Consider the following 13,638-nt stretch of genomic DNA (forward strand, 5'->3'; position numbering starts at 1 on the left):
TCCACAGTCATAAAGAGCCTCTTTGTATGTAAGCATCTGCAGACCCTGGTTCTGCATGGTTGTAGATGGCACTTTTTGCTCACAAACGTTCAACTCCGATATGCAAAATCGACACAGTGACATAATCTGTAGTAGGCCAGAGTGATGAGACAACTTGGGTATCTTATAAGGAATATGTCTTTAAGTTTTATTGCATACTTTGAAGCATATGGATTGGTGAGAAAATCCCATTAGATGCATATTCACTACTTTAAATGTCATTACTTTGAATGCTATCACTTTGCCCTCCTGTACATATCATTTAAATTACTTCCACACAAGGGTTGTTAAATTACAAACATTGATAATGGGTACTTGTAAAGATGCTATAACTTAGGCTATCTCTCTAACATTGACTGCCAGATTGATGTGTTATACATTCTTCAACTACCCATGTGAAGGCTCTTAATACCTACCATTGCAGAAGAGTAAATTTCAGATCCAAAGCATAGTCACTCACACCATGTTGGGTAGAGCTCTGAGACCATTTGCAGCTCACCACACTATCAAGTCCAAACTATCAAGCCCCCTCCAGTTTATCTCTATTGCCCATAACAAGAGATACCAGGTGGGAGTTACTGGTTTCTCACTCGCAACATTTTGGCCTGCCGAGGTGCTAGATGGAAATCATCATAATGATACCACAATAAAAGGCCCTCTTACTGAAACTGAGCATCAAGCATGCACTTAATGCAGTCACCCTTGCTAAAGGCCCTCACCACCCACTACCCGGGATTGGAAAATGTTCCTCTAAAGCAATGATAATGCTCGGCCCGAGGGGTCAGAGGCCTTTAAGGCCCTCCCCACCGTCCAACAACCTGCATATAAATTGCAGCAGTTCCTCACAAGGAGATATCGGATGGCCCGTCTTTTCTAAGCGTTATGCGCTCTGAGATGCTAAATGCCATCCAGTCAAAACAGAAGGCGCCATCACTAAAGTCATCTCCCTGGTATTAAACATCTGGCAGGCTTTTTGCTAGCTGCCAGCTTCCCATACACGCTCTACTGTGGATTGGGAAATTCACAGTCCGAAGCAACATCATTTGCCTCCAGCTTGGGCATGCGGAGGCACACAGACACCCAACAACCGGTGTACAAGTCTCAGTGTTGCAGAGCAGCACAACGTAGTGCGACAAGCATGCGAAGTGCATAAAGTGCATCACCGTTGTGCGTGCAGCTGCAAGGATCCAGGAAGGGGCCGCTCCTGGTTCGTTCTTTACCATAAGCAAAAACATAACTGTGAGTACCCCACATTAAACTGAACTATCATTTTATTATGTTTTGATACATCTCCAAAGCTGCTCTCTTGAACTCTTAGTAACTGCTGCCCCTCACTCCCATGCAACTGAAGCCGGTAGATTGTACCCTCAAATATTTGAGTAAGTGGTGCCCTGCACTGCTGTGACTAATAAGGCCTGTACCGCGTACTCTCTCACATTTCAGTGGTTGAGGGCCTGCACCCCTGCAGAGGGAAGCTTGTTCCCTGTGACCTCTGATATTTGATTTACTGGTCACACACGTCGGTGTGAACTGAAGATTGTGTTCCATAACCCCTGAATATTCAATGAATGGTGACTCATAATCTAGTAAGCTGAAGACTGTACCCTAAATACTGATTTGTGAGGGATTGGCACATCTGTAGTTAAAGCCTATGCTCTGTGCCCTCTGATATTTGAGTGGTGTTATCAATTAACATAACGCAAAACAGCTTAACATCGACTATAGGCTTCTGTACTGCTGCCCTATAGTCAGCACAGCTTCTTTCCTTTTCTCAAACAATGGACAGGTCACCATCTATTTTCCTATTCATCAGAAACACATTTGAGCTGTGGATATAACTCCAAAATAGTCAAGTAGACAGTGACCCTCTTAAGCTAGACCTTTAAACTTGGTATATCAATGTACTTCATTGGGGAGAACATCATCTCTTGTCCACTTCCTTTCCCTAAAAGACAACATTCATCTCTGTAGGAACAGCCCAGTGCACTTAGTACTGACTAGTTCCTCTTGCACTATGTTGGATTGTATTATTCTGATGCCATCCCGAATGTGGATCATTTAAGTGGAATGTTTAAGCCTGTTGTGGTCACGTTCCATCAGCTGACTGCTGCTGTCAGGTTATAGATGCTCATGGATGTGTACCCTTGTGTATTAATACATTTACCTCTTACCTGTGGTCGGGGATGACTGCCTCATTCTACTCTGGAAAACAGCGTGTTATTTATCTATATTTGCGATTTTTGCCTATCTTGTTTAATACAGAGGAGAGTAAGTTTGTCCTTTTCTCTGTGTTAGTTGGGGCCAGGAGATGGGGCTCCTCCATACTCTATGTATGATGCCAAACATCCAAGCCATAAAATGCTGCCTTTTATGCGCGGTGATTCTCACAAGGAGCTTACCTTTTGTATTCATTTGTTTTTATTTGTTTCAAGGCACTACTACATTCATCTGCTGAACAACAAGAAGAGGCAAGTGAAAAACACTACAAGGCAGCAATTGAGAAGCAATCTCAACGATGTGAGGAGTTACTCACTGCTCAGGTAATCCAAATAACCACGTTGTATAATAATTTAGATAATTATGCTAAATTTAGTGTTAATAATTATTAATTTTATTACTGTGATATTTATTGTTCTGTTATACTGTATACTCTTCCGGCCAGATTATGACTTCCGTGTTGTGTGGGCTTTATTAGGTGTGGTAAAGGCCATGTCACTGCTACATTTGGGCAGGTCAAACCTAGAGGAGTTTAGTATGGGGAAAAATACCCTGTAGTTACCAGGACACAGAGATTTTGGTGTTTTGGGTTCTCTTATAAAGGAAAATACCCAGAGTAGGTGGTGTTTAGAAGAACAAATAAACTCTGAAACCCGAAGTGTCACTTTTTTAAACATAAGCATCCTCCCCTGAGGCATTACTTTATATTGTATAATATATTGTATATGCCTACAGAGTATATGCGTTCCTTGTAATTTGGAACACAATGGCGAAAGCCATATATTTTTGTTGTGTGTGTGGAAATTGTAAATAAACACTGCATCCTACATATGAAATTTCACTTGCATGCCACTGATGCAATTTTTGCACTATCTAGCATGGTCTTACAGGTAAGTTACAAAAACCAAATTGAGTGACACTAATGTTACCAAAATTCAATTTTAGGACCAGAGCACATGCACTGAGGCACTGAGTAGCAGTTCCACAGTGCGCATTCTCCTAATACCAGCAAAAATCGTGTACGGGAAAAGGCAGAATTTCATGAGTGATCATGCAGAAAAAGTGGATTCCCTTCACTTGCTACAGGATTAATAAGGATTTTTCTGTGACTGTGACGCTCTAGTATATCACAAGGGCGAAATGCAAGTTGTCAATTATACACATAAAGCCCAAGAATGCACATTTTTATGCCGTGTTTCCCTCTTCCACCCAACTCATAAAACTGTTCAGAAGAAAGAGCATTACAGGAAGTGGGGAGAGATGGTTTGATGAACCTAAGTAATAAAGGGCTTCGGTCTGTTTTACAAAAAGACAGAGGACTTAAGTGCAAATGAATTAAAGTAGTCCGGTGTATTTTGTTAAGGAATTGTCTGCAGTCGTAAGAAAATAACCACAAACCCAGAGTCCTACCCGAACTCATGGACTCACAAACATACCCACAACTCATCTTGCAAGTCTTGACGCCTCTTCCTAATTTCAAGTGTAAATCGAAGAATGTAGCCTTTTGATCCATTCTCAGGGAAGGAGGGTAGTGTTTTCTCAGGACTTTAGGGATCTAGTCAAGAGATTTTAGATACTGAGTTGATTTTTAGAAGCCCCCATCCCATAAAACAGAGGGGCAGACAGTTGATATATCTGTCAGGTGTACATCTTCAGCGCTGCACCAGAGACCGGTAGATGTTTATCTCAGATGATGTTTATCTCAGCCGCGAGATGTGTAGTAAATTCTCTTCGGAATGTGAAAGGATTGCAAGAATAGATTAGAGTTTGAGTGTTCAAGAGTGTGTCTTGCATCATTTTAATAGATAAATAGATGTTCAGACGTTTGCATTTGTGTGTGAGTTGGACAATTTTATCCTGCATAGCTGAAGAGTACTCGGAAATAGATTGTAGACCCAGTTGGTAGTGACCAGATAAGGATGCATAGAGTCAACACTGGGGAACATTTTTTAAGCCTTTCTTTAAACTGAAGCTATTTAACCCATGGTTTGTCTCTTAACTGTAACATGTTGACATTTCTGGAAAGGTATGAAATCGTTCAATTTAATCAAATGTCTGATGTTGTGAATCCCGTATCATTGCCAAACCAGGGAAGTTTATATTTGATGTTAGCAGGCAGAAAACATAACAGCATATTGGAAACGCATGAATCGCTCTAAAAGGGTAAAGAAACGAGGGCAAAATTGACACTTTAGCAAAGGACATTCACACAAGAAAAGATATTTGAAGATTATGCAGTTTTTTTGAAGAAGTGTTGCATTTTTCCAATGAGGGAGAAAATTAGTGAGCCGGATTTGATCACAGCATGAAACAGCTTTCCCTCACCTTAGCTTGTTCGTTGTTTGCCATATTCAAACTACTAACTTGTTTTTATATATATATATGTATATTAAAGTCATACCGATTGCCTCAAAAGTCTTCAGACAGCTTTACAGCCCCTCGCATATTGGTAACTAAATAGGAAGCAAAGACGGCTATATGGTTGCATTAGATCAGTACCGTTAGTTAATAATGGGGGAATGTTTGGTAAGGCTTTGCATTGATTGAACTGGAGGGCACACAGCACCGGAGAACGGCTTTTCGTCTGTAGACTGTTTGCCATATATTCTGAAGTATAATTTGGGGTCCTTGTGTGTGTGTGCGAGTGTGTTTTTATCGAATATAGTTGTATTGGTTCGCCATCAACTATCATGATTATCACTAGTTTAAATTACTGAAAATTAAATGGAACGAACAAATGCCGTATGAATTAAGCTAGGAACGTTATTTATCAAAGGGGGTTTCCCTTTCCTGTGTCTATGGAGAAATGTGTTTAAACATAAGAACTTTCCTTGTATCCTTCTTTCCCATTTACTCTAAAAAAAAATTAAAAAAAATTATAAGGAAAACTACCATTTAAATTGTTCTGATTACCTTGTGCTGCTTCGATTGTATTTTTTTGGATATTAACTGAAGGCAGCGATTGTCTATGTAGATTACAAATCAATAACGAAAAAAATATACAAATGACCAGTGTAAGTGCTAAGGGCCAGATGTAGCAAGTTCAGAATTTCCGAATCGCAAATTCGGAAGCAGAACGATGTCTCAGACACCGTCTGCGAATCGCTATGGGGTCGCAAAGACCCACCTCATTAATATTAATGAGGTGGGTCGCATTTTGCGACCCCATAGCGAGTCCCTGCACTCACAGGGATGGTGGCCTGCTGAACACAGCAGACCTCCATGTCTGTGACTGCTTTTTAAATAAAGCAGTTTTTTTTTGTTTGTATTGCAGCCGGGATTTCCTTAAAGGAAAACGAGTTGCAATACAAAAAAAAATAACGAAACCATTTGGTTTCGTTTTTTCAGAGTAGGCAGTGGTCCAATGGACCAATGGACCACTGCCTGCTCTGAAAAAACATTTTTGGCAACATTCACAAAGGGGAAGGGGTCCCATGTGGACCCCTTCACTTTTGCGAATGGGTTACCACCACTGTGACACTGGTGGTAACTGCGAATTGCTTTGCAACTTCGTTTGCGGTCACAAAGCAATTTAGCATTGCGATGCGAGTCGCAAATAGGAAGGGGACACCCCTTCCTATTTGCGAGTCGCATTATGTGAATGAGGATCGCGATGAGCCTTTTGCATGGCGCAAACTGCGATTTTCGCAATTTGCACCATGCAAAAAGCTTCCTACATCTGGCCCTAGGAGATCTCAGATTCTTCTGTCGATTGAGATAGATTTTACATTTATACAAGATACCAAATGTTCTCCTAAACTGTTTTACAAATATCCTTGAATTGGTAATTTGGAGATTATTTTACTTTCCTGTTAACATTGTACAATGTTTCCTACGAGGCATCTCGAGGGCAGCCAGCATCAACACTGCAGCTGAACAACTAGCTAAGGGAATCTGTTGTCATCTGTGTAAATAGAACAGTGGAAAGAAACAGGAGTCTGGAAACATCTCAGAAGGAGAACATTCATTTATAGAATCACAGAAATATTTAGAGACTGCCAAGTAGCTTTGATTGTCTTTTCTCTTGTCTCTGTGCCCTATCGCAGTGTATCGTGTCTGTTTGCATTCCAAAGGGCATGAAAAGCTAAAACTCCACCAACTGAGGAAAGACTAATACATGTATTATGTATTATTAAAGCTCAGATGTTTAAATCATAAATTTTTAAATTAAGTTTCTCACACAATGGGATAAGAGAGATACCAAAATATAAATGAAGCTATCAGATGTTATCACCCATTCTTCTACTACACTGTACAATGCAATGTATATAATACATCACATAGACCTTTACAACTCATTCTATTACAACGCTGTACTGTTACCACACAAAACTGGTGGTAAATGCTAATTTCTTTTTTTCCTGCTTGAATGGGGGGAACTCTCCAAAATCTCCCTTTTTTAAATAAATACATATTTATATAGTTTTTTAAAGTGTGTGAACTCCACTTTCTCTCTCCCTCTCTATATTTCTAGCAAATAACACCGTACTGCCTGCGGGCGCCAGATCACTGGTGGTGCCGGAAGGAAGCACTTTGCTGAGTGCTGTTTAAAATTGACAGCTCCCAGTATACTCAGAAGAATGTCCCAGCACTCCATGGTTTACTTTAGTAGGCAAGTTTATTCAGTTACTGCGGAGGACTCATCAATGCAATTTGGCGTTCAACACGCCTTTGTAACGCTGCTGATTGCAAGTCAAAGGGTATATACAAACAAACTTGTGCTGATGAATAATAAACAAAGAAAAAAGTACATACTGACAAATACAGCACCACTTTAGAATGGCTTCACCTACATTTCTTGTACATCTGTTAATCTTTTGATGCATTGTTTGAACAATTATGCTTGATAATAAAGTTTGTCAGCCTCAAAATCCTGATATACATTCATACATGATCACATTTGTGGTTATTCTGAAAACTAATGAGAACTTAATGGAATTGTTATCCAGTGGGTGAAAAACAGAACATAGAAAAATAATAGTTTTCAATTGAAACAAATGAAAGTAAAATGGGCACTTTTTTTTTAGCATTAGTATTTCAAAACACATATAATCCCGGATTCACAATAAACAGTAGTCTGACTCACACTTCAAAACATTCAGCCCAAGTGGGCTACTGATGCTTCAGTGAATAATAATATTTACTATATTCTTAACTCACACGTGATAATCAAAAAGTAATGTTATCCTGACCAGGGTGAAAATTCCAATCCTAGCCATAATGGAAGGTGTAATGACCTCTGGAAGGACCGAAGTACATGAAGAAATTCGCATAATGGATGGTGTTACAATGTCTAACTTCAAATGTAGCTGCCTTCTTACTTTGTCTCTATAAAAACATATACATAAAGAAAAATATAAAAAATGGTAAAACTCATAACGATCTATAAATTGCAGCTAGGCTTCCCGAGGGGTCAGAGGGGACATATAGCTCTTTGTCAATGTTCAAACCAAATGGTTGCTTGCTACCCATTTTCAGGATGTACCCAGATTCCAATCTTCCAAACTCCCTCTCTCTGTCTCCTCCTCTTGATTTCTTAGGTACATGGTCAATGGCACTATATGTTAGTAGTTTGTGATCCTCATTGTGTAATTTCTTAAAGAGTAGATCTAGAAGATAATTGATGTCATTATTTTTAATAGCCCGCAGATGTTGAAGTATCCATTTGTGCACCGGAAGTATTGTACTCCCCATGTACACCTTAGGGTAAGGGCAAAACAGGGCATAGACCGCAAACTCCATTTTGCAATTTAATGTTTTTCTTATCTTTATGCTCTTGTGTAATGGGGAGTGCAATTTACTGACGTTCGTACCATTTTCACATACCTTACATTTCTGACATTTTTGGAATCCTGGGCTTGGTTTAAGCCATTGTTGTTTGATGGTCGTAACTTCATTCTTAGCCAAGTAATCCCTCATTAAGCAGGCCTTTTCTAAAAGTGATCTGTGTCCTGGCAGTTACACTGGCACCTATCACTGGATCCCTCTTTATTAGGTGCCAGTATTAGTAACTGCCTTCCTCATCATGTAGTGCTTCCCATGGTATGTGGTGATGAATCTGGTAATAATTTCCAGGTCAGTATCAGCCTTTCTCTTACTCAGCCCAAAAAGGGTGTCTTCCCTCTTGTTCTGGGATACTCTGAATTTGGCAGCAGCTAGGGTAGTTTTTGTGGAACCACATGCCTTCAACCTATTCAACATATCCTACTGAGTATCCTCAAACTGAGTCTGGGTACTGCATATGCACCGAGCCCTCATTAGTTTGCAAAATAGAATGCTGTTTTTAAGGGCTATAGGATGAAAGCTATGTGCATGTAACATGCTTTTGCCTGCAGTCGGGTTTCTATATACTGTGGTTGTGAGTTTAGACTCTTGTACTGAAATTCTGACATCTAAAAAATCTAACTGGGTCCGAATAACCTGATATGTAAAGTGCAAATTTAGGCTATTGGCATTAAAGACATTGACAAGTTGTTTTGCTAAACATTCATCCCCTTTCCATATTACAAGCAAGTCATCAATGTATCTGACCCATAACTGGATTTTATCTGCCCCTTCGCTATCTCTGGTCCATTGTGTACCTGCTCCTCCCACCAGCCCATATGCAAATTTGCATAGCTGGGGATGAAGCAGGTCCACATCGCTGTCCCGCCTCCCCTGCTGACGTGTTTACCATAGAAAAGAAAAATATTTCTGTTCAAGCACCACTCAGTCACATTTTAAGGAGCATGGTGTGTTTAAAACTTCAGTGGTCTGGCCCTCAGAAAATGTTTTGTTGTCTTCAGGCTGTCCTCATGCCTTATACTAGTGTAGAGAGTGGAAACATCCAAGATCATCATCAATGTTCCCTCATGCCATGCAACATCAAAACTTTTCTTTAGGAATTCAGAGGTATATTTTATGTATGATGGAAGATTGTGTACTAGAGGCTGCAGAAAGTGATCTATGTAGATAGAAGTATTCCCAAAGAGATTACCGGTGGCAGCTTCCTGGTGGTTTGATTGGATCCTTATGTATCTTAGGGATAAGATGAAATATTGGCAATGCAAGCTCATTAGTCTTTAAGAAACTGTACTCATCCCAATTCAATAATTGTGCATCCCACCATTCACTCAACTGGTTGAAAAAAAATCTTCCTTGACCTTAGCATACTCTCTTCTGGAAATCCTTGTGTAAAACTGTGTATCATTGCGTTGTGAGTAAGCCTCTTACATGTATATATCTTTACCCCATAATACAACATTTCCCCTCTTATCTGAGGCACGTACCACACAATCATCCCGCTTCCAATTTTTGTATGACTTGTTTAAACTTAGCATTTTGATTCACAACATCTCATACCATGATCAGACACAATTAGCATTTTTCTTCATTTATCAGTCATCAGTTCAGAAAAACTTCAATGTTGTCAAGTACAAATGGTGGAATAATATATGGACTTAGGTCTGAAACAGGTATCTCCCCCTTAATCAAGATTTAACATCCTCAATAATTGAGTGTTCCCTACTTGAGGGTCTGTCCCATCTGTTTCCCCTTGAAGAGATACCAAATCCCTCATCTCATTAAGTCCATATCAGAGACCTATAAATTATCAGAGGGGTGTCCTCCTTTGGTAGTAACCTGTCTCAGTTTTGGTCTCATTCTAAAATGCTTTTCAGTCTGAGCTTGCACACAAATAAACACATCAATATGTGATTGCACATAGTTATGACCTGAGACAGAACAAAAAGAGAGGATACTTCCTTATCTTCAGGGGATAATCGAATATCAGTTAAATTAATTACCATATTATTCTGATATATCACTTCCAATTGCTGCGTGTCACTCGTCCATTGAGGTCAGCATTTGTTCCTTTTCCCTTGTCTCCCTCTCCTTTATTTCCGTCTCCTTTTGAGTTTTGTTGTGTTTGTGGTCTGTGGTTTGTGCACCTGTCCATCTGTGAAAAACGGAATTCATCCTTAACTGACGTATTGGCTCTGTCACTCCTATTGCGCTCTTCTTTTGCTTCAGAGCCTGGGTCTGAACTGAAGTCACTAAGGGACACCTGTCTAAATTGATTTACTTCTCCCAAACACTGTCTGGCCATGCTTTCAAACCATTGTGCAAAAGTGAAGATTTTCCCCATCAGGTAATCCAGTTTTTCTCGCTGGAATTTCCACGATTTCCTTTATTTTATTGAGTCTTTATACTTCATGTCCTTATTTTGAGTTCTTGTCTGAAAATATTTATGCGTTCTTAAGCTTCCTCTTTGCTTAATTGATCATTGTTCAATTAGGGAGTCTCTCTCGATTTCTGCATATTTTATAACAATCTTAATCATGTTCATGGAACTGTTGGTATTAGCTTCTGCTCATTCTTTAATAAGGTCCGGGTGAGAGTAATCATAACTTGGTGCGATCATGATTCTTAAGCCTCGAGGTATCCTTCCTTTTTCAATGTATTTCTTGAGGGACATTGCATCCATCCATTTAGAGACCTTGGATCTTGATAACTTCTCCAGTTTAGCAAGCATGCTCTATAAATTGTTGCTCCCTTGCCAGGATCTGTCATTCCATTACCTTGGCCAGGGTTCTGAAATAATGCATTTGCAGCTAACAGCCTGGCTGCTGTCTCCTCCTCTGCCATGTTCACAGCAAAATGGACGATCCCCCACGGCTTCGTAAGCAGCTCTGTGTTCGAAGCCCTGGCTTACGCTATGCACATGTCAACTTAGAGGCCACTCAGGCAAGGAATTCTTGCGTAGAGAGCCCCTTCCGACCCTCTACCTGCTCCCATCTTACTCATATATATAAATAAATGTGTGTGAGTATATAGCCCTTATCCATCCCTGAACCCTAAAAAACCCTTGCAACCCTTTACCACTACCCAGCCAAAAACCCCTACCAGCATCCCTAAACCCTAAAAAAACCTTACTTTTGATGGAGGTCTGCTTGAAGGACTGAAACGCATTATGGTGTTATCACTTGAATTACAAAAAGATTAAGAAAATACAAAAGATTTCTACCATGTGCATACATGATGTGTATGAAAGAATGTAATGGAGGTCTGTAGAAGCCCCTGACCAGCTCTTGTGCACAAAATCGAAAAGGAGTTGTTTTCCCAGACAGCGAAAGTGTATTGCTGACATTCATGAAGCTAGTGAGAGGAGGGGAAGAAGGAGACAGTCTTCATTTAGTCATTCAATTAGGTCCTTTTGCTGTAACGAGCTATTGATCAGTCTTTCTGAGTACTGCCATTTGGTAGATGGTAGTAGTGAAAGTGTGACTGCAGTCTCTGTTGCTAAGAGTGTGTAGGGTCCTTTAGGTGAGGCCAGCCTTTTGCCTGTCTTCTTTACTGTTAAGTGTGGATTTTGATTACCAGGGTAGAAGGTGCAGCACCACTTTGTGCCCCTGTTGAGGATACTCCAAACTGGATACGACTCTCCTGTGAGGCTCATCACTCTACACAAAGTCTAAGTCAAGGCTAAGTCAAGACCTGGCTCTTCGACTGATTCCTGAGGACATACCCAACAGCGCCTTGAGACCCTATGGGTGAGTAGCATGCTCTAGAAATGATTGATTTTTTTATTGAAGTCTGGAAGATGGCCTGAAAAGGAGAACTGGCCAAAACCGGTTTTCTGAAAATGCAGAGAATACACATTCCCTGCCCTCTTTGTCTGTATAAAGGTGGAAACTGTTGATCTACTTGTTCCAGTTCCATGTTCTCTTTGATGAAGGAAGGAGGTGGCCCCAGAAGACTGCTGTACATCTCGAGCTGGTGTCTGCCTGAGGGACAGTTCCCCAGGTTTGAGGAGACATCACCTGGAAGGAAGAGTTATCTCCGTTTCTTGAAGAACCTGGAAGATGACCTGCCTGAGAAGAAAAGGGAGGGCATGAGCCAGCCCTGCCGGGGGAGCTGACTAGCTAGAGGAGCTAGAAGCAGCTGAAATGAAAGCTGTGGGTCTGTCTGCCGAGAGGAGACTTGAGAGAGAAATGCTAGCATGGTTTTGAGCTTGATCGTTGTATTTCTTTCCTGCAGTGGCCTGTGCTGTGGCACAGTCGTAAAGTGTGCCCGAAACAGACTGCACTGCTGAGATTCTGAAGTAGCAGTGACCATCATACTTCACTGTTCAAACAGACTGCAGAATTGCAACCCTGAGTGTGGCTGGCGCCATGCCACTGTTCTGAAGTGTGTCCAGACCACACTGTGCTGCTGTGATTTCGAAAGGGCATGACTGTGTCACTGCTGAATTATGCCAGATTGGACTGCATCGTTGTGATTGTTGATATTGTGCCCAAAGTTAAGCAAGCCACTGTGTCACCATAGAGAGTGAAGTGGGAGCCCTCCTGCTGCCAATAAGTTCTGACGGCGGTCCGCCCGACCTGTAACTGTGCCAAACTTGTTGAATACCCAAAAGATGCTGAAGACTGTCAGCAAGTCTGGAGCCTGCTGAATTTCAGACCTTGCGCAGCTACCATGTGGAAGGCTGGAGCGCTGACGCGCTTATAGGCAGCTCATGATCCTTTTGGAAGAGGGAGAAAAGCCCTGATGCATGCTACGGGTTTGACCATGGCTGATGGAGGACTAAAATATTCACATTGGTGAGATTGACATTTGGACTACATACTATAAAACAGTGCACAAACTCTAACCACAAGAGGGTTAGCACTGCACCTGTTCCTGAAACCTGCTACGCTATCCTTACACTGAGGTAAGAGGGCAGTGAAGGAGAAAAACCTTACATTCTGAGTACAGTGACCCCACACCAGTGGATTAGTGCCTGTAGATTGTAGTGGACATTATCTTGTGTTTGAGTGTATCAAAGTACCTTATTTTCTTAAAAGATAGGCACTGGGGCAAACAGTCAGTTATTGTGCTGCTTGATGCTACTCCACACTACCCCCCTGAGAAGGCTGTGACTGCTCAGCATCACTGGCATTGAGAATAAGGGGCTATATGTAGCTCAGCTTGCTGAGCCACAGGAGAACGGAACCCAGGACAACAGAGGCAAACAATCCCAGCTCCCAAGTGGCGTCTTGACGTGGGTTAGACATCCTGAATAAATCTTCTTCCTTAGTTCTCTGCACTGTACATAAATCATGCTGGGGTAGGAACCTCTTGTACTTACGGAAACTTGCTTTCTGCTATGACCCATACAGGACCCAACTATCAACAACCCTAAACATGAACATGCAAATGCTGACATGTAGAGTGAAGACCATTGAGTCCGGCGTCTTAGCTGGTAGAAAGCTGTGAATCCAAATTTGCGATGTGTACATGAGCTTCAATAAGAGCGTGAAAACAACATTCCCAGCTCATCTACAACCGATCTCAATTACATGCACTGAACTGCTTTGAAGAATATTGGACTGGGAGGTCCACTTTTCCCTAATTACACTCTAG

General features: G+C 41.1%; 1 protein-coding gene across 1 annotated transcript in view; it reads left to right on the forward strand.

Annotated features, from left to right (window-relative positions):
* The window catches only part of CCDC91 (coiled-coil domain containing 91), a 1,353,016-nt gene that overhangs the window by 841,902 nt on the left and 497,476 nt on the right, over window positions 1–13,638 (forward strand). The window contains exon 8 of the mRNA XM_069228181.1: window positions 2,472–2,579. Within this exon, the coding sequence (XP_069084282.1) occupies window positions 2,472–2,579 (108 nt within the window). The remainder of the gene's footprint in view (window positions 1–2,471; window positions 2,580–13,638) is intronic.

The sequence above is a fragment of the Pleurodeles waltl genome, chromosome 4_1 (assembly GCF_031143425.1).
Source record: "Pleurodeles waltl isolate 20211129_DDA chromosome 4_1, aPleWal1.hap1.20221129, whole genome shotgun sequence".
Taxonomy (NCBI): domain Eukaryota; kingdom Metazoa; phylum Chordata; class Amphibia; order Caudata; family Salamandridae; genus Pleurodeles; species Pleurodeles waltl.